At 43.7% G+C, this 24,393-nt stretch overlaps 1 protein-coding gene across 6 annotated transcripts in view; it reads left to right on the forward strand.

Annotated features, from left to right (window-relative positions):
- Positions 1-24,393, forward strand: part of Kif13b (kinesin family member 13B) — a 157,614-nt gene that overhangs the window by 74,157 nt on the left and 59,064 nt on the right. For all 6 annotated transcript variants that reach the window (XM_087585728.1, XM_087585729.1, XM_087585727.1 and 3 more), the window contains 10 exons: positions 277-389; positions 1,407-1,518; positions 9,647-9,859; positions 11,069-11,179; positions 12,131-12,265; positions 17,251-17,381; positions 19,225-19,311; positions 20,846-21,036; positions 21,435-21,645; positions 22,951-23,113. In XM_087585728.1, coding sequence (XP_087441854.1) covers positions 277-389; positions 1,407-1,518; positions 9,647-9,859; positions 11,069-11,179; positions 12,131-12,265; positions 17,251-17,381; positions 19,225-19,311; positions 20,846-21,036; positions 21,435-21,645; positions 22,951-23,113 — 1,467 coding nt within the window. The remainder of the gene's footprint in view (positions 1-276; positions 390-1,406; positions 1,519-9,646; positions 9,860-11,068; positions 11,180-12,130; positions 12,266-17,250; positions 17,382-19,224; positions 19,312-20,845; positions 21,037-21,434; positions 21,646-22,950; positions 23,114-24,393) is intronic.

The raw sequence follows: 24,393 nt of genomic DNA on the forward strand, positions 1-24,393 counted from the left end.
TCTCTGAAAATTATATCAATCTCTCCAAAATGTCCCATTTTATAGCATTTTTTCCTGAGGTCATCAACTTCCTTGTTTCTCACTACTGGGTTAGCAAATTGTATAAGTTTTGTGCTAGGTGGTGGTTTTCTGCAGTGTTTAGTACCAGCACAAAATAATTTTGCAGTAATGACAGATAGCTTGAGTTAAGGCCGGAGACAATAAGCCATTTGAGGGAGTCAGCCTGTTTTCAGCGTTCATTAGCTGTTTGCTAGCATGTGTTGATTTTCTCTGCAGACATCTGGAGAGAAAGTGGGCAAGCTGAGCTTAGTGGATTTAGCTGGCAGTGAACGAGCCACGAAAACTGGAGCTGCGGGCGACAGGCTGAAGGAGGGCAGCAACATCAACAAGTAAGCTTTCCAGAATCACATTCTTGAATTGCTTTATGGGGCTGATAGAAAAATAGGGGAACATCTGCGTTTGTTGGAGAAAGATGATCTGGAATGGTTAAGGCAATGATGAATAAGCAGTTTGGACTTTTTTCTAGTGTTTTCTATGGCCCAGGCTCATTTTCTCATCTGTGGAGTTGTTTGATGGGATTGGCGAGCACAGCCCCCAGTCAGGTCAGGGCTTCTCAACAATGGTCCTATTGACATTGGAGCTTAGATGACTCCTTTTCCTGTGGGTGGAGGATGTTGTACATTGTGGGATGTTTGATAGAATCCTTGGTGCCCGCTCACTAAGTGATGTGAGTATCCACTGACTCTCTCCTGACCCCCGATTGTGACAACCCGGTCTCTTCTTGTGACTTGCTGTTATCCATGGAGCATAGTCATCCTTCACTGGTTCTTGGCTGTGCGAATAGACACTGTGCCAGCCACATTGGGCTGTCCCTTTAGTCTGCTGTTGTATTTGTCAACATCTCAGAAGCAAGACTTTATGAAGTAATGTTTCATTTGCCAGCTCTGTCACATATATAGTTTTACCTCAGGCTAAATCACTACCTCTTCTTGGGTTCAAATCTTCCCTTTCCTCAGGTGAGACATTAGCCAGCAGGTAGGAACTATGGAACACTTCTCCAGCACTAGGGTGTGCAGATGTCAGCTAGTTAGCACTATTGCTCTAATCAGTTTTTTACCTTGGGCACCCTTCTTGAGGGTATCTGTTGGTTATATTATTATCTTCACCCTAGTTTATCAGCTTACATATTTTATCTGCAAAAATGAAAGATCAACAGTGTTAAGTATTTTTATTGCTTCATGTAGCTCAGATGGACAGGAGCCTTTAGGAGCTTGGTCTTGAAATCAGACAGCAAAGTGCTGACCACAGCACTCCTTACATGCAGACAAGGACACCATCCATCCTTGCAACTAACATGACATTTGATATGTTCTGGCTTAGATAATTGGGGTTTTTGTTCCATGCAGGTCCCTCACAACCCTGGGTCTGGTTATCTCTGCCCTAGCCGATCAGGGTGCTGGCAAAAACAAAAATAAATTTGTTCCCTATCGAGACTCAGTTCTCACATGGCTGCTCAAGGTGAGTCATTTTCTTTGTCCTTCGTTAGTGTTTTAGTTAGTGATTCACTCTTGGTTAGCTTAGTTCGTTGGTGATTTTACAATGGACAGGTCCCCTGGGATCTTCCTGAAGGTGGTGTGGGAAGTGGACATCAGGTTGGGTATTAGAGCTTGTAAACTAGGTGACAACTTTGTAAAGGTGTCAGAGTGGAACAAAACCCTCTGCCTTTCTAATACTCTCCATGGTTCACTGGAAACAGAAGCAGGCCCTGGAGAGGTACGTGGTTAAGAAGAGCTCTGTCCTTCCAGAGGACCTGAGTTTAATTCCTAGAATCTATGTAGCTTAGCTCACAGCTGCCTGTAACTCCAGCTCCAAGGGATCTGACACCTCTTCTGGCTCCTAAAGGTGCTGAACTCACCTGCAGAAAACCGTACAGTGACACATACAGTTAAAAACAAGGAAATAACTTTTTGTGTGCCTAGTGTAGCTTAGTGATGACTCATTTTCTCATTGGTAAAAATGTACTGTACTTACTATTTCTTACTATAGTGAAACAGGGGCCTCAGGGAGCTTAGTAAATGACTGAGTCTTTGGTTTTAAAGATCAGCCTTTGCCAAGGGAAGTACTTTCTCTGACTATACACACTCATGTTTTTTTTCCCTGAACCCCCAATAGGGTTTCTTTGTGTAGCCCTGGCTGCCCTGGAACTCACTCTATAGACCACACTGGCCTCAAAGTCCTCAGGAAGAAAATCTGATAACATTCTTCTCCCTTGGACTTCCACAGAGGCATTTCTAGTCGTACACAGCCATCCCCTGATGTGCCTGATTTAAGATCAGACTCTACATGGCCACTGTGACTTTACTTAAGACAACAGGCAATCTTCTCGTGTTGGCTCAATGGCTGTCCACAAGGCTGAGCCTGTCAGCCCTGTTTCAAGAGAATCAGGTGTCAGGCAGCCACGCCCATGCCTGGCTGGTTTATGTGGCTGTGCTCTTAGTAAAGATTCATGAGACTCTTCATTGACTTTGCCTGTTTTTGATTGAAAGTGAGGGAAGATGTTCATAATATGTGAACAGTGAACCAAAGATGTAACTGCAGCTTCTTTGTGGTGATTCAGGTTAAAAGTAAGGCATGCGTGTTGAGTTTCTGCAGTAGTTTTTTTCATCAAGACTTGTATTATCTGTTTTATATCATATTTGATATTTGTACTAAGAGCCTAAGTAGGGGATTTAAAACCTTACTCCAGAGCCGTAATGTTTGCCCCCACCTCTGCCCAGTGTGTGGATCTTTCCTAGTCTACCCCCCCCCCCCACCTGATGATTGTCTTTCAGTGTTGGTGTGAGACTAGCACACCCCCAGCATGACCTCCATTGAGCTCATAAAGTGGATCACCTTTGTAGGGATGAGTGTGTATGAGGATGCACCAGAGGTCGTGCTTTCTGTCATCCTTTTTGCCTTTGGAGCCAGGGTCTCTCACTGGGATCTGGGGATAGGGAGTTAGGCTAAGCCGAGTGGCCAGTGTGCTTCAGAGATCTGCCTAACTCCCCACTGCTGGGATTACAGTCGTCTGTCATCACACCAGGCTTGTAGGTGCTGGGGATCAAACTCAGGTCCTTGTATGGTCACTTGATGTTTATCACTGTCTGGAGGTAGATCTCCTAACTCCCAAGTCTGGGGGTAAGCAAACTCCGACTCCCACTTTTTTTTTTAAAGATTTATTTATTTTTTTTTATATATGAGTACACTGTAGCTGTCTTTGGACACACCAGAAGAGGGCATCAGATCCCATTACAGATGGTTGTGAGCCACCATGTGGTTGCTGGGGATTGAACTCAGGACCTCTGGAAGAGCAGTCAGTGCTCTTAACCATTGAGCCATCTCTCCAGTTCCTTGACCTCCACTTTTATTCTTTGTTTGTTTGTTTCTTTTTCTTTTTTTTTTTTTTTTTGCAGACAGGGTTTCTCTGTGTAGATTGGCTGCCTGGAACTCTGCAGACCAGGTTGGCTTTGAACTCACAGAAATCTGCCTACCTCTGCCTCCTGAGTGCTAGGATTAAAGGCTTGTGTCACTACTACCTGGCCTGCTTTTATATTTAATGTCAATTCTTTAGTGGATGTCATGTGGATCTCTTACTGAGCTGACAGCCATTTCCCTTGGACCTTCTTTTTTTTTTTTTTTTCTTTCTTTTTTCTTTTTTCTTTTTTTTGGAGCTGGGGACCAAACCCAGGGCCTTGCGCTTGCTAGGCAAGCGCTCTACCACTGAGCTAAATCCCCAACCCCTCCCTTGGACCTTCTTTGTCCAATCCACTCTTCCGTTTCTAAATTCACAGGAACTTTAAGTCTTTTCAGTAACTGTCTTCCAGGCCCTTAGACTCTTTAATGAGTGGCTTCAAAGGCCTTTTACAGCTGACCTAGCTTTCATTTATTCTCTCTAGCATTGTAGGTTCTAGGTGAGTGAGGATGGCTGGTGCTTTAAGACTTTATTCTTTTTTTTTTTTTTTTAATTTATTTTATTTATTACATGTAAGTACACTGTAGCTGTCTTCATGCACACCAGAAGAGGGCAGCAGATCCCATTACAGATGGTTGTGAGCCACCATGTGGTTGCTGGGATTTGAACTCAGGACCTCTGGAAGAGCAGTCAGTGCTCTAAACCACTGAGCCATCTCTCCAGCCCCAAGACTTTATTCTTACTTGTCACTTCCTGCTCCTCTCTCCTCTACCTGCCACTCTGGAGTGTCTTCTCTTCTAGGTTTCTTCTGTTCTTTGTGCTTCCAGACGCTGGGTTTAGCTCTTACACAGCACTGCGTCTCCTATTAGATGGCAAACCCCACAAGAGGGGAAGAGCAAGCAATCCCAGCTCTAGTCTGAATTAGCACACCGACCTTTGTTCCGGTAGTTCTCTCAGCCTTTCTGGGTCTCGAGTTCCTAGCTGCACGACGAAGTAATTTGATTAGATGACTTCAGAGTTCTTTCAGCTTGAAAAGAAAAATTCTGACTTCTAAAATGAAATTTCTTCCCATTGTCCATTTAATTTGCATTGCCACATTTGAAACAAAGCTTGTCTGATTTGCTTAATTAAGGAGTAAACAAGAAACTATAAACTTTCTCTTGGATGCCTGCCCATTCTTTTGTTCTATTTTCCTTTTTGTTCAAGACAGTGTATTGCTGCTCCAGGTCATTTGGTAAATCAGGCATGGGGTGTGCCCAGTTTCCTTTTCTTCTAAGCATGCCGTGGCAGCTTGCTTTCACCCCTGGTGGTTATGGTTACAAGTCCTGTTTGTCATTCATGTTTGCTGTAGCCCTTAGGGGGATGTGTGGCATCACTGGTGTGTGGAACTGCAGTCGTTGAGACGTCACTGCCCATCTGAATGTGTTTGGGGCGCCTCATGACAAACCTGGAGCATTGACAATTGAAATTAGTGTCTAGGAGTGAAAAGAGAATCAAACAGTCCTGATTGATACATTTCTTGCCTTTTTATACATAAAGAGCATATTTTCTTCAATATCTCTTTTTTTTAAATGAAATTTTCAGTAATGGATGGGTAAGCACACATATATATTGTCTGTGATCGTATTAAGCTATTGATACCTTGTGAATTACTGTGTTTCTAATGTCAGAACAGAATAATTTGAAGTGGTATCAGGTGATCTGACTCAGCCTTCAGGCCTGAAGTTGTGGTTGCCAAGAACTAGTTGTGGGTGTCTGTGTGGGAAGGGAGGTCTGTTTGAAATTGTTGAAATTGAATGTGGAAAACCCTGGGATGGAGTAGAGCTCAATTTGCTAGTTCTAGATTGTTAGGCATCTTGTTGATGGGTTTGTTTGCTTGTTTTTGTGTTTTGTTTTTCAGAACAACCCTGCTTTCCTCTTTAAGAAGGTGGGGTTACTAATGGTTGAATTCAGAAAAGGCAAAGAAATGTATAAAACTACAAAATTCTCCAAAAAATTTATATGTATTAAAATTGGAAAAATATTTTTTTAAAGACTTATTTATTTTATATATATGAACACAATCCTGTTACAGATGGTCGTGAGCCACCATGTGGTTGCTGGGAATTGAACTCAGGACCTCGGGAAGAGCAGCCAGTGCTCTTAACCGCTGAGCCATCTCTCCAGCCCTGGAAAAATATTTTTAAAATTAAGAGTTTTCTAAAGATGAATAGTGGTCAAATCTAAGTCAGCTTTCTGAGTCAGCTTTCTTCTGTTGTGGTGAATGTCTCTCTGAATTTTGAGAGTCTGTCATTCATTGAGATCGCCTTTCTGACAGGGGATGTTGAGTCTTTATGTGTTCATGTATGTGGGTCTGTTCACGTGCGAGCATGCGCGGAATCCAGAGGACAGCCTTAGGTGTTGTTCCTCAGGCCCTGTACACCTTTAAAAACATAATTTTAAAAGTTTTATTTGTATGTATACATGTTTGCCTGTGTGAGTTTATATGCACTGTGAGCATGTAGGAGCCAGCAAAGGACATTAGAATCCCCTGAAACTGGAGTTGTAAACCATCTTGTGGGTACTGAGAACTGAACTCATGTCCTCTGTAAGAGCAGTAAGTATTTTGAACTGCTGAGCAATCTCTCTAGGCCCTTAACTGTTTCTGAGAGAATCTCTCACTGGCTTGGAGCTTATCTAGTGGGTCAGGCTTGCTAGCAAGTTCTGGGGATCTGTCTTTCTCCATGTGCCTGGCCCTGGGGTGGCAGGCACACACTATCATGCTTAGCTTTTTACATGGATTTGGAGCACTGAGTTCAAGTTCTTACATTTGCAAAGCAAGCACTTTTATGATTAAACTTTTTCTCAGCTCTGAATATTTTTTATGTGTGTGTATATATGTGTGATTGGGAACGCATGTACACAGGTGTGCATGTACTTTAGTGTACCAAGATGGGTGTTGGGTTTCTTCCTTTACTGTTCTCTACTTTATGCACTGAGATAGGGTCTCTCACCTGAACCCAGAACTTGCTGATGTAGCTTGTCTTGCTATCTTTCTTCAGGGACCCCTGTCTTTGCATCCCATGCTCTGGGATTCTAGGTGGGCTGCTGTCTGCTTGGCTTTTACATGAGTGCTGGAAATCTGTTCTGATCCCAGTGCTTGTATGGCACATGCTTTCCCCACTGAGCCATCACCACAGTCCTGACTCTTTGATATAGCTTAGTTTTTATAATGCTTCCAAGCCTCACATAGTATAGTGAAGTCTGCAGTTATCTCTGGGCCTGTAACACCTTACTCCACAGGCAGTGCTTGGAGCTAGGGCCTTATGAGCTGTAGATTAAGGATGAGCCAAGGCTGTAATTGTCTGGATGCCTGAATCAGGAGTGAGTGTTGCTCACTTCCATGATGATAGGCAGAGCTCAGGGCCTGTTTCCATTTTCACCTCTTGGGTCTCTTCATAGGGCCACCTTGTTCCTCCTGAGAGCAAGAGGAGCATCAGCTGCTTTTACTTTAATATCAGAAGTGACTTGCCACCAGCGCTGTCACCTTTACTGTATTGCCAGTTAGAGGCCAGTCTATAAATGCTGACCATCCAAGGGAAGAGCCTAGTTAGGACTAGTTAGGATTCAGGAAGCCGTGATGGCTGAGGGACTCTGCTGAAATGGAGTGACCTTTAGCATCTTTCACATGGTTAGTGGAGTGGGAGTTGATTTGGCGATTTCAGATTTTTTGAGGGTTGCCAAACACCAGCCTCAGCTTAGAGAGGGGTTCTGAGGAAGGGGGTGTTTGGGAGCGATGAAGACAAATGACTTGAAGTCAAAGCATGGGTTGAAGCTGGTGACCTCAGCTCTGCTCTGCTCCAGATGGCTTTCCAGACTGCTTTCTTTCTGTTCTGCTTTCTCTCTCCCTGGTCTGCTTTCTCTGGATTGCCAGACAGCTCGCTCTCTATGTTCTCCAAGCAGTTCTCTCTTGCCATTCTAAAAAATTTCTCTGTTAGCTTATCTCCTGCAGATCATAAGCCCAGTCTTTTATTTTACATATCAATCTAGTCATTTACTCCAGGTTTCCTTTTAATTATCCTATGAATCAGTATTCTGTGACCCCAGCCCCTTAATTCTCAGGAGACTGCAAGCACGTATATTCTTTTGACATTGCAAAAGAATTCAGAGATCTTATTGCCTCTGTTAAACACAGCCAATAAACTAGCTGGGTGGGACCCTGTGCTGAAATGACCATTTCTATCACACCTGGGCTTGACTCTATGACCTTGAACTGAGGAATCTCCCCTCTGTATCTTTTTGACAGACTGACTCATAGTGTAGTTGTCTTCGTTCCTGTGAAGCCCGCTCAGATAATTAATATTGCATACTTGAGAAATATTGCATAGTTGAGAAATATCGCACATTTTCAAACTCATGTTTTTAGAGTTCTTTTCTACAGCCTTAAGGACTGTCCTGAAGGTTCCAGCATTCACCATTTTCCTGAGACATTAGCCACACCTTCACCTTCCAGACTCTGTGATTATCATGGCATCATTAAGGGGAGGGTGGTGCAAACCTTGGAAGGAGGAATGTGAAATATGCACTTTACTATACAAACAAGCTTCATGCCCACAGCCGCCATCGTCACTCCTGGAGACCCATGCCTACTGGTCCTGTCCCAGGGACAGGAATCCTGTCACTCTGTCTCCACCAAGGCCACGCAGGACCAGCAGAGGAGTGGGTTTCCCTTTTTCTTTTCAGTCCTGAAATATATGTAACCTAGAGCACGTGTGCTCCGGCCACAAGTGTTCCTCGGAATCACATAGCTCTTTATTGTTAATGTTCTGATTAGCAGCCATTTGTCTGACTGTTTGAAACAGTTATTGAACCTGCAGATGAGTGTCGATGCTGGCTTTCTTGGTACCTTTGAATGAGCTTCAGGAGCCATTATGTAGAGCATGTGCTAGTGTTTTCTAGAGTGCTAGCTGAGGGAAGAAAATGGAGCCTCTGTAACTCAGCTTTTGTTGTGGAGGGCTCTAATTGTCCCTTAGGTTTCAGAGCTGGACAAGATTCCCAAGAACTTGTTTGTACCAGCAGGACAGGCAGCCCTGTGGAGGAGAGTGTAGGTGAGCCTCCTCAGGACTGGGAGTGTGGCTCAGTGGCACAGCACTTGCTATACGCTGCGAGCCCTGGGTTCCATCCCTAGCTCTACCAAATTCCCCAGAGGATCTGACACTGTGAATGTCCAGTTCCTCTGAGGTTGGCTAGCCATTGAAGTCTTCGTTCTGAGCAAAACTGCTCAGAATGGTATCACATTGCCTAATTAATGGGATATACTATCTTTGGATTAATTGTTACTTAAAAAAATGAATGTAGTCTGTTGGGTTTTCCTATTCTTTCTTGAAAAAAAAATCAAAGGGTTTGTGGTTGTTTGGGGTTCTTTTTGTTTGTTAAGAAAAGTAATTAGAGCTGGGCATAAAGATGCTTTCAGTTCCAGTGCTTGGGACACAGAGGCTGGCAGATGATAGAAGTTGAGGCCAACATGGTCTATAGAGAGAGTACCCGGACAGCCAGGAATACACAGACAAAAAAACCGTGGCTCAAACCCTGCCCCCTGCCAAGACCACCCCCACCCCACCCCACCCCACCCCACCCCCCAAAAAAAGGAAAAAAAGTAATTGGCAGAGAAGTAACAGTTTAGGGTTGAACCTCATGAGCGTGAGCCCCTGTCTTGGTCAGGGTTTCTATTCCTGAACAAACATCATGACCAAGAAGCAAGTTGGGGAGAAAAGGGTTTATTCAGCTTACACTTCCATATTGCTGTTCATCACCAAAGGAAGTCAGGACTGGAACTCACACAGGGCAGGAAGCAGGAGCTGATGCAGAGGCCATGGAGGGATGTTACTTACTGACTTGCTTCCCCTGGCTTGCTCACCTTGCTCTCTTATAGAACCCAAGACTACCTATGCAATGGGCCGGGTCCTTCCCCCTTGATCATTAGGTGAGAAAATGCCTTACAGCTGGGTCTCATGGAGGCATTTCCTCAACTGAGGCTCCTTTTTCTGTGATAACTTCAGCTTACGTCAGGTTGACACAGAGAACCAGCCAGTACAGCTTCTATTTTGTCTTTACATGTGTTTCGTCTTGGGCTATTTTATTCTTTCAGATTTTAGCTTTCTTTATGTGAAGAATTCTCCCAACTTAAAAGACTCCTCACTGTTTTCTTCCTGATAGGACAGTCTGGGAGGTAATAGCAAGACCGCCATGGTGGCCACTGTGAGCCCAGCTGCTGATAACTATGATGAAACACTTTCAACCCTGAGGTATGCAGATCGAGCAAAGCACATCATCAACCATGCTGTGGTGAATGAGGATCCTAATGCTCGGATTATCCGAGATCTCCGTGAAGAGGTGGAGAAGCTCCGTGAGCAGCTGACTAAGGCAGAGGTATGAGGCAAGCTGGACAAACCCTGGTGCTGAGGCTTATCTTGGCAAGCTGCTATGAGAATTTTCTTCCCTTGATTCCGTTCTTTTCTTAAGTAGTACTTTGTAGGAACTTTTTTTTTTTTTTTAAATGGCTGTTGAAAAGGATTGCATAGGAGAGAATGGAGTAGGAAAAAAATTTCTTTCCATTTTTGTCCAGAAGGCTGACAGACTAGAAGAATATGCAGGACGAGAAATAGTAGAGACAAAATATGTGATTTAATTTTGTTCAGAAACTGACGGCGCTTACAGTCCTGGGAAGGGAATTGGATTTTTCCCCTCCTTTGTTAGCCCTCAGTCAGAACAGAAGACATCCTCTCCTTTATAACCCACCCCTTCCTGTTATGGGTGTGTTATGTTTGTAGAGCAACTGTAAACTCTCAGGACGGAAGAGAGAAAGAGGCCAGAGCCTTGCCATGTTCATTCTGCGGCAGGAGATGCTTAGGTTCTGTAACGAGGTTTGAAGATCACAGTGTAAGCACAAAATGTCATGCTCAGGGCTCCTGCTGTGGTTAGTGTTTCTGTCCCAGGGACTTGTCTTTGGAGCTAGCACCATAGCCCTTTCCTGTCTAATCATCCTTGTTGTGCTAGAAAGGCAAGAAGCTTTGACATGGGCACAGCAGTTACTGTAGTCATGTTTGTTTTTCTATTGAATTTTATCCTGATTTTATAGTTCTTTAAGAATCTTGGGGCGAGGTTTCTGTATTTCTTTTATTTATGTCACCATCTGGTTGTTTCTCTGTTTTAAGACCGAGTGTTATTAACACTGTCCAGTTTGCAACGTGCTTCCATGCAGCTTATGTAGCTTTGAGTAAATTCTTGAAATCAACATTAGAAAGAGATTGAGATGAAGCATGCTTCTGAGTCTAGCTGTACAACCTATTGAAATTAAAGTCATTAGTCCTCTGTAAATAGCAGGGACCATCTAGCTCCTTAAATGTAGTGAAATCCTCACAGTGTTGGAGGAAGGTTGTCTTCCTGGATGTGCTGTATTTGACTCGGTAGGTCCGAGGTCCTCTGAGTGTAGGTGCTGTGGACTGTGAGGACCACCACCTTGCTGTAGGAAGGTGGAGAGCTCAGTGTCAGGTGACAGCCTTTGTCCTTTCTCAGCCACCTGATTACTCTTTCCTGGCACTGAGTAGTTAATTTCATGAGATAACATTTTGTTTTTAGGCAATGAAATCTCCAGAGCTGAAAGATCGCCTGGAAGAATCTGAGAAACTCATCCAGGAAATGACTGTGACCTGGGAGGAGAAACTAAGGAAAACCGAGGAGATTGCGCAGGTTTGTGTTTGGGGCAGGTGGCTGGGCCTCGGGTGGTGTTGGGTCTGTAGATCCGCTAGGGCTGCAGCTAAGACAGTCAGTCTGAAGGTAGGATTTCATAGCTTCAGTAGCTTGTTTCCCGTGGCAGAAACGAGTGGGTTTGTGCTGGGGATTGAGATTGAGACCCCATGCGTGCACCCCGCTGCTGAACTATGTATTTTTTTAAGAATTCATACACTCATACAGTGTATTTTGATCACAGGCACTCCCCACTCCTTCCCCCTAACTCTGTTGTTCACATCCTAGTAGATGTGTGACCATTCACTGGGGCAACTATACCCTTTTAAGAAAACTGACTCTCCTTCCCTCAGCAGCCATCAGCTGTCACTAATTCAGGATAGGGACTCCTGAACCCCTACAACCTCCATTCTGGAATGTCGACTGGCTTGATTGTGTATGGAGCCAACCATAGCTTCAGTGAATTCAGGACTACAGTGGCCCTGCCATGACAAGGGCACAGTTTCTCTTCTTCCTTGATGGACCCTGATCCTTGTGGGGAGGGGTTTGATATAGATGTCTATTTTTGCCAAGCACTATTTTTAAATTTTAAACTTATTTTTCTGTTTTAAATGTATACTGATGTGGACCTGGTCAGTGACTTATAGCTGTGACCTGAGGGGAGGTATTAAATTCTGTGTAACTCATGGTGGCACAGGCAGGAAAAGGGAGTGTAATAGATGTGAAGGAGAAGACATGGGCGGCTTGAAAGGCCTTTTGAGCTTCACAGAGGTGTTCTAACCTTCACTCTAGCAACCTGGAACTGTTTATACATTTTGGAAAGAAGAGAAAAATATGATTATCTTTATGTTTCTCAAGAATGCTTTATTTGCAGGTAAAGACATGGGATAGTCAGATCCTCTGTGTCTTGCTGCCTCTGTGCTGGGAATCACTAGTTCTCTGATATGTTTGCAGGAGCGGCAGAAGCAGCTTGAGAGCCTTGGCATATCTCTTCAGACTTCTGGAATCAAAGTTGGGGATGACAAATGCTTCCTGGTTAACTTGAATGCGGACCCAGCTCTGAATGAACTCCTGGTGTACTACTTAAAGGTGAATGCATGGCCTTCTCAGAGCTGGAGATATGGGGAACTGTGGTCCTTACCAATTGCTTTTATTTCATCAATTGGAGTGAAGGGCAGTCTTGGGTTTTGGGGATCATTTATTGTTATCTGTCTTTGAGTAATGTCATTGAACTACTTACATAAAAAGAATATTCCGATATTATTTCCAGCAGGTTAAATATTGTACCCACCATTATTTAATATAATTTTATAAGAAATACTTTCTTAAACATAAGAGGAAATAATTAACATTCTTACTTAGTGACACCTAATAGGAAATTGGTTTTCATTATCTTTTAGGAAAAAATTTAGCAGTTAAAATAGCAACCTATTAAAAAAACAAAAAGGAGAGCTGGTCATCTTGACATTGGGAGGATCAGAGTGTGAAACAGAAAGCAAAACATAGTACACATTGAAATCTGAAAACCCCAGAAGACTGAAGAACCAGGAAGGACCTTGAGCACGGCCCAGATGTAGGCGTGCTTTACATTGCCCTAGGGCCTGAGTTAATTACACATAGAGTCTAGCCCGGTCAGTACATGCCGGGTGTAGTTTCTTCCTCTCAGATACATGATTAACGTGACTGAGAAAGTAGAGCTGGCTTTGATGTTGTTGCAGACAGTTGTAAAGAATGTAATTTTACTTCTAAGAATACTCACATTGGCTAGTGGCCTTTTGCTTTCTATTACTGTGATAAAAGACATGACCAAAACAACTTGGTGAGGAAAGGGTTTAATGTTAGCTTCCAGTCCATCATGAAGGAAGCCAGGACAGAAACTTCAGGCAGGAACCTGGGGGCAGAAATGGAAGCAGAGACTGTGGAGGAACACTGCTTACTGGCTTGCTCCCATGGCGTTCTCAGCTTGTTGTCTTAAACATCCGGGATGCCCAGAGGTGGCCTGGTCTTTCCACATCAATCGTTAACCGAGAGCATGCCCCATAGACTTGCTCCCAGGCAGTTTAATGGAGGCTGCTTCTCAGTTTAGATTTCCTCTTCCCAAAGGACTCTAGTTTGTTTCAAGTTGACAATAAAAACAAACAAACAAACAAACAAACTAACTAACTAACTAACTAACTAACTAAAAAAACTAACCAAGCAGCATAGCTAGTTTCCTGCTTCTCATTGAGGATATGCTGGAATAATTGCTTAGTGTCATTTTGATAAGTCCCCTTTTTACTGAGTGTCTTACATGATGTTGGCAATGCTGTGAGTTAAATAACATCTTTACACAAACACAGATGTGTGCAGATCTAGTGCAGAGTCAAGGCCTTGCTGGTTCTTTACACACTGGAGGAGGTTGCCTCTGACTAGCTTCCTGGGTTCATGGGAAGATTGGATGCATTTTTATAGACAAACACTGTACAGCTCTACTGTATTCTCTATTCTGCTTTCTCCCACACATGGTATTTTTGCCTATTAAAAATACTATGTTGTGTTGAAGAGAAGGCTCGGTTGTTAGGAGCACTGGCTGCTCTTCCAGAAGATCCTGGGTTTGGTTCATAGCACCCATGTGGTGGCCATGGTGTAGGCTTTCAATATTAGCAGTTGGGAGGCAGAGACAGGAGGATCTGTTCTACTTGAGAGTTCCGAGACAGTCAGAGCTACATAGTGAGAGACCATATCTCAAACAAACAAACAAAGAACCAAAACAAACAAATCCAACTGTCTGTAACTCCAGTTCTGAGACATCCAGTACCCTCTTCTGGTTTCCAAAGGTACCAGGCACGCAAGTGACTCAGACTTACTTGCAGACAAATTACTCATACACATAAAATAAATAAAAAAATTAGAAATAGTGTCTTCACAATTCTCATGGCATTTTTGAACAGTGTTGGCAGCATTTTTTTAATATACTGTATTCTTGTCTAATCACATGTACACAACAGATGCGTGTAGTGTGGGCATGCATGTCAAGATCAGGGAGCAGCCTTGGGTGTGATGCTCATGAAGGACATCTACCTCCTTTGAGATACCATTCCATTAGTCTAACATTCACCAATTAGTCAGGATTGCCTGGAAGGTGAGCCTCAGGAGCCCTCCTGTCTCTGCCTCCCTAGGACTTAGATAGCAAGCATACCTAGCATTTGCAAGTGGGTTCTAGTGTCAAACCCAAGTCCTCATGTTTGCAAGGCAAGGAATGTTCTCTCTCTCTTTCCTAGACAAGCATCTTGAGTTAGAGCAGAGGCTGCGGATGCTTGTGGACTTAGGAATATGCACAGTATAATGAAACTGAGGCACACTGACCTAGGTTCCCAGAGTCTGGAATTACTTCTGTTTCAGAGATGATATAGTCCCAATTACAGGGTGCACAGAAAACCAAAACAAAATAACCCATAAAAAAGCAACCTGGTTGATGTCTGTTCTATAAGTTAAAAGTTCAGTAAATCAGCAGCAGCTGTTTGGAAAGGGACTTTTGGAGGAGTCAGAACATTTCTGGCCCCTTGTGTGGAGGAGCTGGTTCTCTTCCAGAATAGTCAGCCCCATTTGGGCCTAGTCTGAGGCAGTGCCAGGCTCACCCGATGGCAAGACCATACTCATGACAGGGCACATTCAGAAGGGTGAGCTCAATCCAAGAATGATCTTTTTTAGAAAATGCCACCATGTGGGATGGGGGAATCTGGAGGCTGCACTTTAAGTCAGTTTGTGGATGCTACTTCAGATGTGATGACTTTATTTCTAGGTGACTCCCCACATCATCTCTGATGTCCTTCCTGTGTTCAGGTTGTAGGAATTTCTCCTCTACAACATTCCCCTCCATCTTTATTCTGCTATATCTCATACTGTCAGCTTTTGGAATCCTTACACAGATAGAGACACAGTCCATCACTAGCTCATCCGATTTGCTTGCCTTGTATCATCTTAATGTAGCTTTAGGTACTCATTAGATAATCTTTTGTGTGTGTGGGGTATGTGGGGTTTGGAGCATGTGTCTGAAACTGGGTCTCAGACTGACCTTGAATTTAACAATCTTCTTGTCTCATCTTCTGAGTGCTGGGATCGGCCTGTGTAAACCTAGGAGATAGTCTTTAGGAAATTTCATCTTCTTTCTGCTGTTGTTTAGAGCACACTGTTGACTTAAACATTGAACATTAAGGAGTTGGCATAGTTGAGCCTTTTGACGTTAGTGTCTGGGATCCTAGTGTACCCTCCAAATCACTATAGCCTCAAGTGAGCGACTGAGATTGTTCTTTATAATATAAATTCTATCTGGGACTCTACAGTTTCTTGTGTTTCTAGGGATCAGTGCCTTTCTGATATTTGGTGCTTAGAGTATTTGTTGAAAATGAATTTCTTTTTCTACAACTTAGATTATACTTTTTTTCTGTTTGAGTTAGTGTCTTCTGTTCCTGCTGACTTGTAATTTGCTCTGTCTATAGTTACTACTGCAGACTGTGTCTTGTGTTGGCTGTACCAGTTGTAAGAGTCTTGGATAGGTTACAGTTCAAATAAAGAGGAAAATAGCATTTGCAAAACAGAAACTCAGTAATGACTGGTTGCTTATGTCCATGAGGGCTCAGAGCAGATAGAAATCGGGATAATCCTGCCTTGTACAGTTTCTATGCTAGTTGTGATGGTGGGTATTAGGTATTTTCCTCACCTCTGGGTGACATAAATATAAACCAGATCAGACCAGATTAAAAGTAGATAAGTTCAGGTTTATTAGGTGCTGCTTCAGGGCAGGTTGATCTGTCTTAAAGAACCGGGTTAGGGAAGTCTTGAACCCTGGCTAAGGCAAGGAGGCTTTATAGACCTTAGGCGTGTAAGCTAGGAACTAGGACTGTGCCCGGGTGTGATGAGAAGCTGGCACCTGGGCAGGCACTTAGACAGGTTAGCTGTATCAGAGCGGAGGATTACGTTGGCTGCCAGGAATGCAGAACTGAACATTTGGAGCCATTCCTTTCTTCAGTTTTCAGTGTGGGTGGGGTTGGGAGACGGAAGGTAGACAGGGTTTCCCAGCATGTACTGGGGAGAACAGTGAGCTCCAGCTGAAAAGTGGGCAGGAAGCTCTGTTCAGTGTCAGGTGGTGAAGTAACCTGGGGCAGTGTGACAGTGACTAGGTTGCTGGTTCAGTTCTGAAGATATTACACTAAAGGCTGAAACGGAGGGGTTAGAGAGATGAATCAGTGGTTAAGATCACTAGTTGCTCTTCCAGAGGACCTAAGTTCAATTCCAGGTATCCACATGGTAACTCACAACTGTCTGCAACTCCAGGCCCTCAGGATCTGAAGTCATCTCTGGTCTCCACAGGTTCTGCCTGCCCATGGTGCAGACGTACATGTAGGCAAAACACACATAAGCTTGAAAATTAAAAAAAAAAATCTTAAGGAAAAAGAAAGACTCTGAAATGAGGCACATATGTGGAGATCAGCGGAAAATTTGTGGAAGTCAGCTCTTTCTGCCGTGCTGGTTCTGGGGATTGAACTCAGGTTGTCAGGCTTGGCAGCAAGCACCCTTACCTGGTGAGCCATCTTGCTGGGCCCCAGATGCTTTCTTTAAACAGCTTTTAATCTTTGTAGTTGTCTCATTTTGGTTGAGACCACATAATTTTGTTTCTTTTTCTGTCTCCAGAAAGAGTCTCAGGTAGCCAAAGCTGGCTTTGAACTCACTGTGTCTCTGAGGCAGCCCTCAAACTCCTGATCCTTCTTTCTCCACCTACAAGGGCCAGCTCTGAAACTGTAGTTTTCAGACCACATTTTGATATATTATTGATAACTTGGCTTAAACTCTGAGAATGATGTAAAATATTTAGAATCAAGATGGTAACAAATAGCAAATGTACAGACATGAATATAAACTTTTATTTTAAGCTTAAGTAAGACAGCAACAGGAGGGATATTGCTTATTTTAAGGAATTAGAGCTCATGTAATGATCTTTGGGGGCCACCATCCATTTGCTTTCAGAGTGTGTAGCTGAGGCTGCTGACCGAAGCTGATCTTAACAGTATTCACAGTGAACTTTGCTTCTTTCTTAGGAGCACACGCTGATAGGGTCAGCCAATTCTCAGGACATCCAGCTCTGTGGGATGGGCATTCTCCCTGAGCATGGTATCATAGACATCATGCCCGAAGGCCAGGTCATGCTGACTCCTCAGAAGAATACCAGGTAACATGCTTAAATTACTGTGAATTACATGAGGTGCAGGAGGATTGAAGGATATTGGCCTGCTTTTATTTTCAGCCTACTGAAGTCACCCTGTTATGTGCCACACCCTTTCTATTTAATCTTAGTATCTGTCACATTCTCACACCCACTCCCATGTTGTCATTTAAAAAAAGATTTATTTACTCTTTAATTATGCATATGTATTATGTGTATGTATATGAAGATATGCATAGGGATGCAGGTAGTTAGAGGTGTCAGATTCCGTGAAGCTGGAGTTGCAGGTGGTTGTGACCCCCTGTCATTGTCTTCAGACAAACCAGAAGAGGGCCTCAGATCCCATTACAGATGGTTGTAAGCCATCATGTGGTTGCTGGAATTTGAACTGAGGACCTCTGGAAGAGCAGTCAGTGCTCTTAACTGCTGAGCCATCTCTCCAGACCTTTTGTTTGTTTGTTTGTTTCTTTTCTTTTCTTTTTTTTTTTTTTTTCCAGAGCTGAGGACCGAACCCAGGGCCTTGCGCTTGCTAGGCAAGCACTCTACCACTGAGCTAAATCCCCAACCCCCTTTTGTTTCTTTCTTAACTCATTGTTTTTGAAGAATGGTACCATAAAGCCTTAGGTGTGCTAAGCTTAGCACATCACAGCTCTCTATTTCAGCTTGTGCTTTGAATGGCCATACAGACAGAAGCAAACGGGTTTAGTTTTTAAGAATTCACACAGGAGCAAGGTTTGAGTGGAAACGAGAATTTGTGTGGCTGGAAGTGCATAGGAAATCATGGAGGCAGAAAGCCAGGTAAGAGCATAGCTTAGTCAGCTGTGCTGCCTAATACTGAGGAAGCTGAGGCAGAAGGATTGTGAGCTCAAGGCTTACATAGTGAGAGCCTGCCTCAGGAAAGCAAACAAGGTTTATAGCTTTACAGAGCTTAAAGAAACTCAGACACTGGAGTGTTCAGGAGGCTCTGCAGAGGATATGGAATCCAGAATAGACTAGGATTGCGAAGACTTGAGAGGCTGGAGAGCGTGGGACCTTGTCTCTTGATGAGACAGTAAACAGTTTCTCTCTGGAGGTAGACTTGATCATGTTTAGTGTACAGAAAAATATAGTTTCAGTGGAGCTGAGTTTCACTTGAAAAGGGAAGGAGGAAAAGGAGAGGACCTCCATGTGAAAGAAAGGGTAGTCCTTCCATGTCAAGTGAAAGAATTTGTCCTTGACAGCCCACTTCTCAGCCAGGGAGTGACTTGGCAGGACAGATGCGTGGGGCTGGTATCCTGGGAATATGCACAGGCGTAGTTTGCTACTTGTTTCCTGTGCTTCCAAATTCCTTCCATGCTACTGTTCTACCCACCATGTCTACAATGAAAGTCTGCTATGGAACTAAACAGCTCAGCTGACGTGATGCCACTTGTCTTGATTGAAAGGATGTGAAGGTGGTCTCTGCCATGACAGAATTCCCTGTAGGTCTCATGCTGCATCCCTGGTATCTGCCACTGTTTCTTGAATCTGGCCACTTGACTGACTCTGTCCAACTGGATTGGCTGTGCTTTGATTCATTGCTCAGTCTTTCATTATTACTGTCATGGCTCCATATTTACTCCTCGCTACTGTCCAAGGTATTCAAAGTTTTGAGAAACAGAGAGATTGATCTCTGACAGTGTCATTAGTGAATACGTAGAACTTTGACAACTGGAATAATAATGCTTAATGTCATCAGTATTTGAGGAACGTGATAATGATGTACCTACAAATATTTAAATTCACCAAGACAGGTTTTATTTGAGGAAATTTAGAGCAGTGAAGCAGAGAGTGTAGTAATCCTATTCATGTTGTCCTCTTTTCCCCACAGAACATTTGTCAATGGGTCTTCTGTCTCCAGCCCTATCCAGCTACACCATGGGGACAGGATACTATGGGGAAACAACCATTTCTTCAGGTATGACATTGCCCACATCTGTGAAAATGGAAAACCATTGAAGACCCTGTTCTGAAATAGAAGAGTCATTTTTTTTTAAAGATTTATTTATTTTATTTATATGTTAGTACACCGTAGTTCTCTTCAGACACTTCAGAAGACAGCATCCCATTACAGATGGTTATGAGCCACCATGTGGTTGCTGGGAATTGAACTCAGGACCTCTGGAAAAGCAGTCAGTGCTCTTAACCACTGAGCCATCTCTCCAGCCCTAGAAGAGTCATTTTAAAGTGTGAACACCATAAAGTGACATTTATTATGTGTGTGCTCATGGTTGTATGATTGATTATGTTGTATGCATAGCTTACATGTCTGTTCACATATATGTGAACCCCAGGGCTTAGAATGTCAAGTTTCCTCATCGAAAGTACTAAGCTTTTGTACATTGCTTTATTTTTCTTCCCAGTGTAAGAGCACCCCCTCCCCCAATTAATCATTTTTTTTCCTGATGGATACACTCTCTCCGTCTGTCAGTCATCTGTCTATACACACTGCTATTTTTATTTTTGCCTGAAAAGCAGTAGTAGAAAAGCCAGGAGGTAGTTTCCCAAAAGGAAGTTAGTAATTTCTTTCAGCTTTCAGTTTTCAGTGAGTTTCAGCACATCAGACACTGACGGCTTAAAGTGGGTCATATATTCTGAGACAGAATGAGAAGTCTTTGGGAAAGTGGCTGCTAGAGTGAACTGTGCCTCTCAGAAAGGCCATGGCTGTGGTCTACCATTTTCTTGGCATTTCCCTGTGGCTTAGCTGTACCCCTGCAGCCATGAAAGAAGCATTCAGATCACAGGGACAAAAGGGCCACAAAGGAAGTAGCATCAGCCTTACAGTTCTCTTGTCAGGGCACTAGAAATCTTCCCTCCTAGTCCCCTTGGGTGGACTCTGTCCAGTAGCTGCAAGAGAGGCTGCAAAGGAAGGTTCTCACCTATGACCACAACACTGTTTCCCAACATGGCTGCTGCTGTTTTGCATGGTTAGGCAGACTAGCTGCTGTAGAATTCAGAGACTGGTCTTTTCTCTTGTCCTTGACCAATGTGCTTCAGCTGTCAAATGGACTTTTCTCATAACTGTTGCTGATCCTTACCTGTATGCTGCTGCTGTTTTGAATTTATAGGAAAGGTTAGATGGGTGCATGCTTATGGGGAATGCTTTTCAGTTCTTTGCTTTTTATACTAAAGTGTTGGCTAACTGGTCTTGAAGCCCCTTAGATAGTTCTGTATTGCTTTTGTGTGCATTATGGTATTTTACTTCTACAGTCTTTGGAAACTTGTCACCATGCCTAGTTCTCCATCCTGAAGTGGTCCTCAGCTTTTCTGTATCACCCAGCTGGCAGAAGTGTGGACTCTGCTGTATCCACTGTACACACGTGGATATCTTATGTCTACTACTAGAGTATGAAGCTGGTCCATTTGCTTGTCCGAGAGCAAATGCCACTAAGGCATGGAATGAGTAAGTATCCTCGTTCATTTAAAAGCAGTGTCTCTTATTTCACCCCAAGACTCAATCTGCCAAAAAAGAAAAAGAAAGCAGAGCGAGAGGACGAGGAGCGTGAGGCATCTCTGAAAAATGACAGCAGTTCTGAGCAGCTGGATGCCGACGGCGACTCCTCCAGTGAGGTGTCCAGCGAAATCAACTTCAACTTTGAGTATGCACAGATGGAGGTGACCATGAAGGCTCTGGGCAGCAATGGTGAGCACAGGCTGAGTGTGTTTCTGCTGACACCTTCCCTGGATGACCTCTGAACTCTGTGTAATCTACTATAATGGATTGTATTTGCAGAACAGTCATTATTCTCTGCTATGATGGACAACATCACTGCAAACTTGTCCTCATGGTGGAATTTCCTAGGTTATATTTGCCTTCTTCTCATATTTCTGGAGCAATTGCCACAATCTAAGTTTCATGCAGAACTTACTTTAGCCCTTTTTTCTGCAGACAGTATGAAGTCTATCTAAAGTATGTAACACAAGTAACTGGCAGTAAGAGAGCGAAATTGCCTCAGACGGTATTGGGTTATGGCAGTTTGAATGATGGATGTCTAAAGTATACTTTCTTATTCATTATGCTTCTTGTTCCCACATGTTTAGACCCAATGCAGTCCATATTGAGCAGCCTAGAACAGCAGCATGAGGAGGAGAAGCGGTCTGCTCTCGAGCGCCAGAGGCTCATGTACGAACACGAACTGGAACAGCTCCGAAGAAGGCTGTCTCCGGAGAGGCAGAATTGTCGAGGTGTGGACCGGCTTTCCTTCCATTCACCCAGTGCCCAGCAGCGCTTGAGACAGTGGGCTGAGGAGAGGTAGGTGTGTGCAGGAAGGCCTGATTTGGGTAGCTCTTATACTCCCTACCCGGAAAGGTTCTGGATGGGAACACTAGATGATGCTTGCAAAGACTAACATTTCTGAGAGTGTTATAGCTGGGATTTACTGCGGGTCTCCCTCCCTTCCTCCTCCTCCCTTTGCTTCTTTCCCATCCCTCCCTTCCCTTTATCTCCTCCCCCTCTTTCCTCTTTCACTTTTCTTTTTGTTTTTGTTATTTTGAAATAACAAAAGTTGACTTTGAAATCACTCTGTAGCCTAGACTGGCCAGGAACTTAGAATCCTCCTGCCTCAGCACCCTGAGCACTGTGATTGTAGGTCTCTGCTTACATGCTGCCTATCTCTGTCTTTTTTTTTTTTTTCTGTGTTTCTTAAACAGCACTGAGGATTGAATCCATAGCCTAGCGTATGCTAGTCAGGTAGGCCATCTCCCACCACACTGCAATCCAACTCTTAATTTTCATTTTTGGAAAGATGGGAATTGCTGGTATATGCAAGTTTCTTTAAAACTGCCCATGGTATCTGCATTTGTGATGCACGTCCCTAATTCCAGCACTCAGGAGGCTGAGACAGGCAGATCTCTGCAAGTTCAAGACCAGCCTGGTCTCAGGGCAAGTTTCAGGTCAGTCAGGGCTGCATAGAGAGAACCTGTCTCAAGAAAACCATCAACAGAATACCATGTTAGATACTGCCCATTTTCAGTCTGTGACCTTTGGCTTTGAATAAAGAATACTTTACCACTGTATCATGCTTTAGTTTCTGAAGTTTGGTAGATTTTTCTTTTTAAAGGGAGAAAGAAAGTTGATATCTGGACTGATGAGGTGAGGTAGGTACAGCATGATGCTAATATGATTGGAGAGTACCAGCTTGATCTCGTATGGCCTAATTAGCATGGCACTAAATGCCGCACCGTTCGAGGGTGTAGTACTAACTTCCTGTTACTCCGATCTGCATATGGATGTCATCCTTGTCTGCTGGAGACTGACAGAGTCAGTCCTACTGAGTCTCCAGACCAGTGAGGATCTGGAATTGATCAGGATGCTTTGTGTTTCATATGTAGTTGACTTTGCAGAGCTCTGAACCTACCCATGGACAGCTTGTATGCAAGGAGTGCTGTGCTTATGACGTGATCCAGAGACCAGTGTGTGCATGGGGCGGTGTCAGTACCCTGTTCCTATCTTCAGAAGAGAATTTGAATGAGCTGATTGTGACCATGGTCTTCATATGCTGTTTTGTGTATTATTGCTACCTGCCTCTACCAGTCCTGATTTTATTTTATCTTAAAGAGAAGCAACATTGAATAACAGCTTGATGAGGCTGAGGGAGCAGATTGTAAAGGCCAACCTGCTGGTACGGGAAGCTAGTTACATCGCAGAGGAGCTGGATAAGAGAACCGAGTATAAAGTTACCCTCCAGATTCCAGCCTCCAGTCTGGATGCCAATAGGAAGGTGAGGTATCCATCCTCTACACAACAGGGATGCCATCCCAGAGGCTGTTCTGGGCTCTGTCCTCGTGACTGGATTAGTGGAAAGCTATTTCCTTCTGTTTTCTGAGTTGTATGTGTCTGCGTGTGTACATACTTGTGTGTGTCTATTAGCTGCTAGGCATGCACTCCTGCTCCCCTTGGACCTATCCTTCATACCTGCTTTTTGTTGTTATTTGAGACAAGGCCTCAAATTCAAGGCAATCCTTGTTCTGGGAGTACAGGTATGAGCTACCACACCTTTCTTGTATTTTTGAATTATAATTTATAATAGTTTAGGCTGGCCTTGAACTCCACGTCCTCCTGCCTCAGCCTCCTGAGCGAAGTATTACGTTATTTCCCACACTGGAAACATCCCTGGTCTCAAAAGAGTGCGGCAGTGGCACTGAGTACGTACGCAGTGTTGTCCTGGCTCTGTCTGATTGTCTATTCTTTTAGGCATTTGAAGTAGGAAACTTATGACATGTTTTGCCCTCAGATGAGTGACTGGGGCACCCTAGATAATTTACTCTTGAAGATATTCCAGGTGGCTACTCTTGAAAATTTACTTTTTTTTTTTTAAGATTCATTTTCTTATGTACTCAGGTGCTTTGTGTGCCTGCAGACCAGAAAAAGGCATCAGATTGTAAGCTGCCTTGTGGGTGCTGGGAATTGAACTCAGGACCTCTGGAAGAGCAATCAGTGCTCTTAACCACTGATCCATCTCTCCAACCCAAAGTTTACTTTCTTTCTTTTTTTTTTTTTTTTTTGGAGCTGGAGACCGAACCCAGGGCCTTGCGCTTGCTAGGCAAGTGCTCTACCTATTCATTTAAACAAATGAAAAAAAAAAATCACCAGTTTGGGGATGGCTCGGTCAAAGGTGCCTGCCACTGAGTTTGACAATCTGAGTTTGTTCCCCAGGATCCACATGTTGGAAGGAGAAGACCAGCCAGTTCCTGCACGATGACCTTTGACCTTTATATGTGTGTGCACACGCACGCACACAAGTGCTTGCGCACGCACACTCGCGCACGCACGCACACACACACAGAGAGAGAGAGAGAGAGAGAGAGAGAGAGAGAGAGAGAGAGAGAGAATGAGAATGAATGCATAGTAAAATAAACCTCCATACTTTTGGAAATAAGTTTGTTAGTTTGGGGTGATGGCCACTCCTGTAATCCCAGCCTTTAGGAAGTAGAGCAAAGAACAGAGGAGGATCAGGAGATTGAGGCTAGCCTGGGCTTCATGAGATCCTGTTTCAAAAGA

Source organism: Rattus norvegicus, chromosome 15 (assembly GCF_021556685.1).
Source record: "Rattus norvegicus strain SHRSP/BbbUtx chromosome 15, alternate assembly SHRSP_T2T, whole genome shotgun sequence".
Taxonomy (NCBI): Eukaryota; Metazoa; Chordata; class Mammalia; order Rodentia; family Muridae; genus Rattus; species Rattus norvegicus.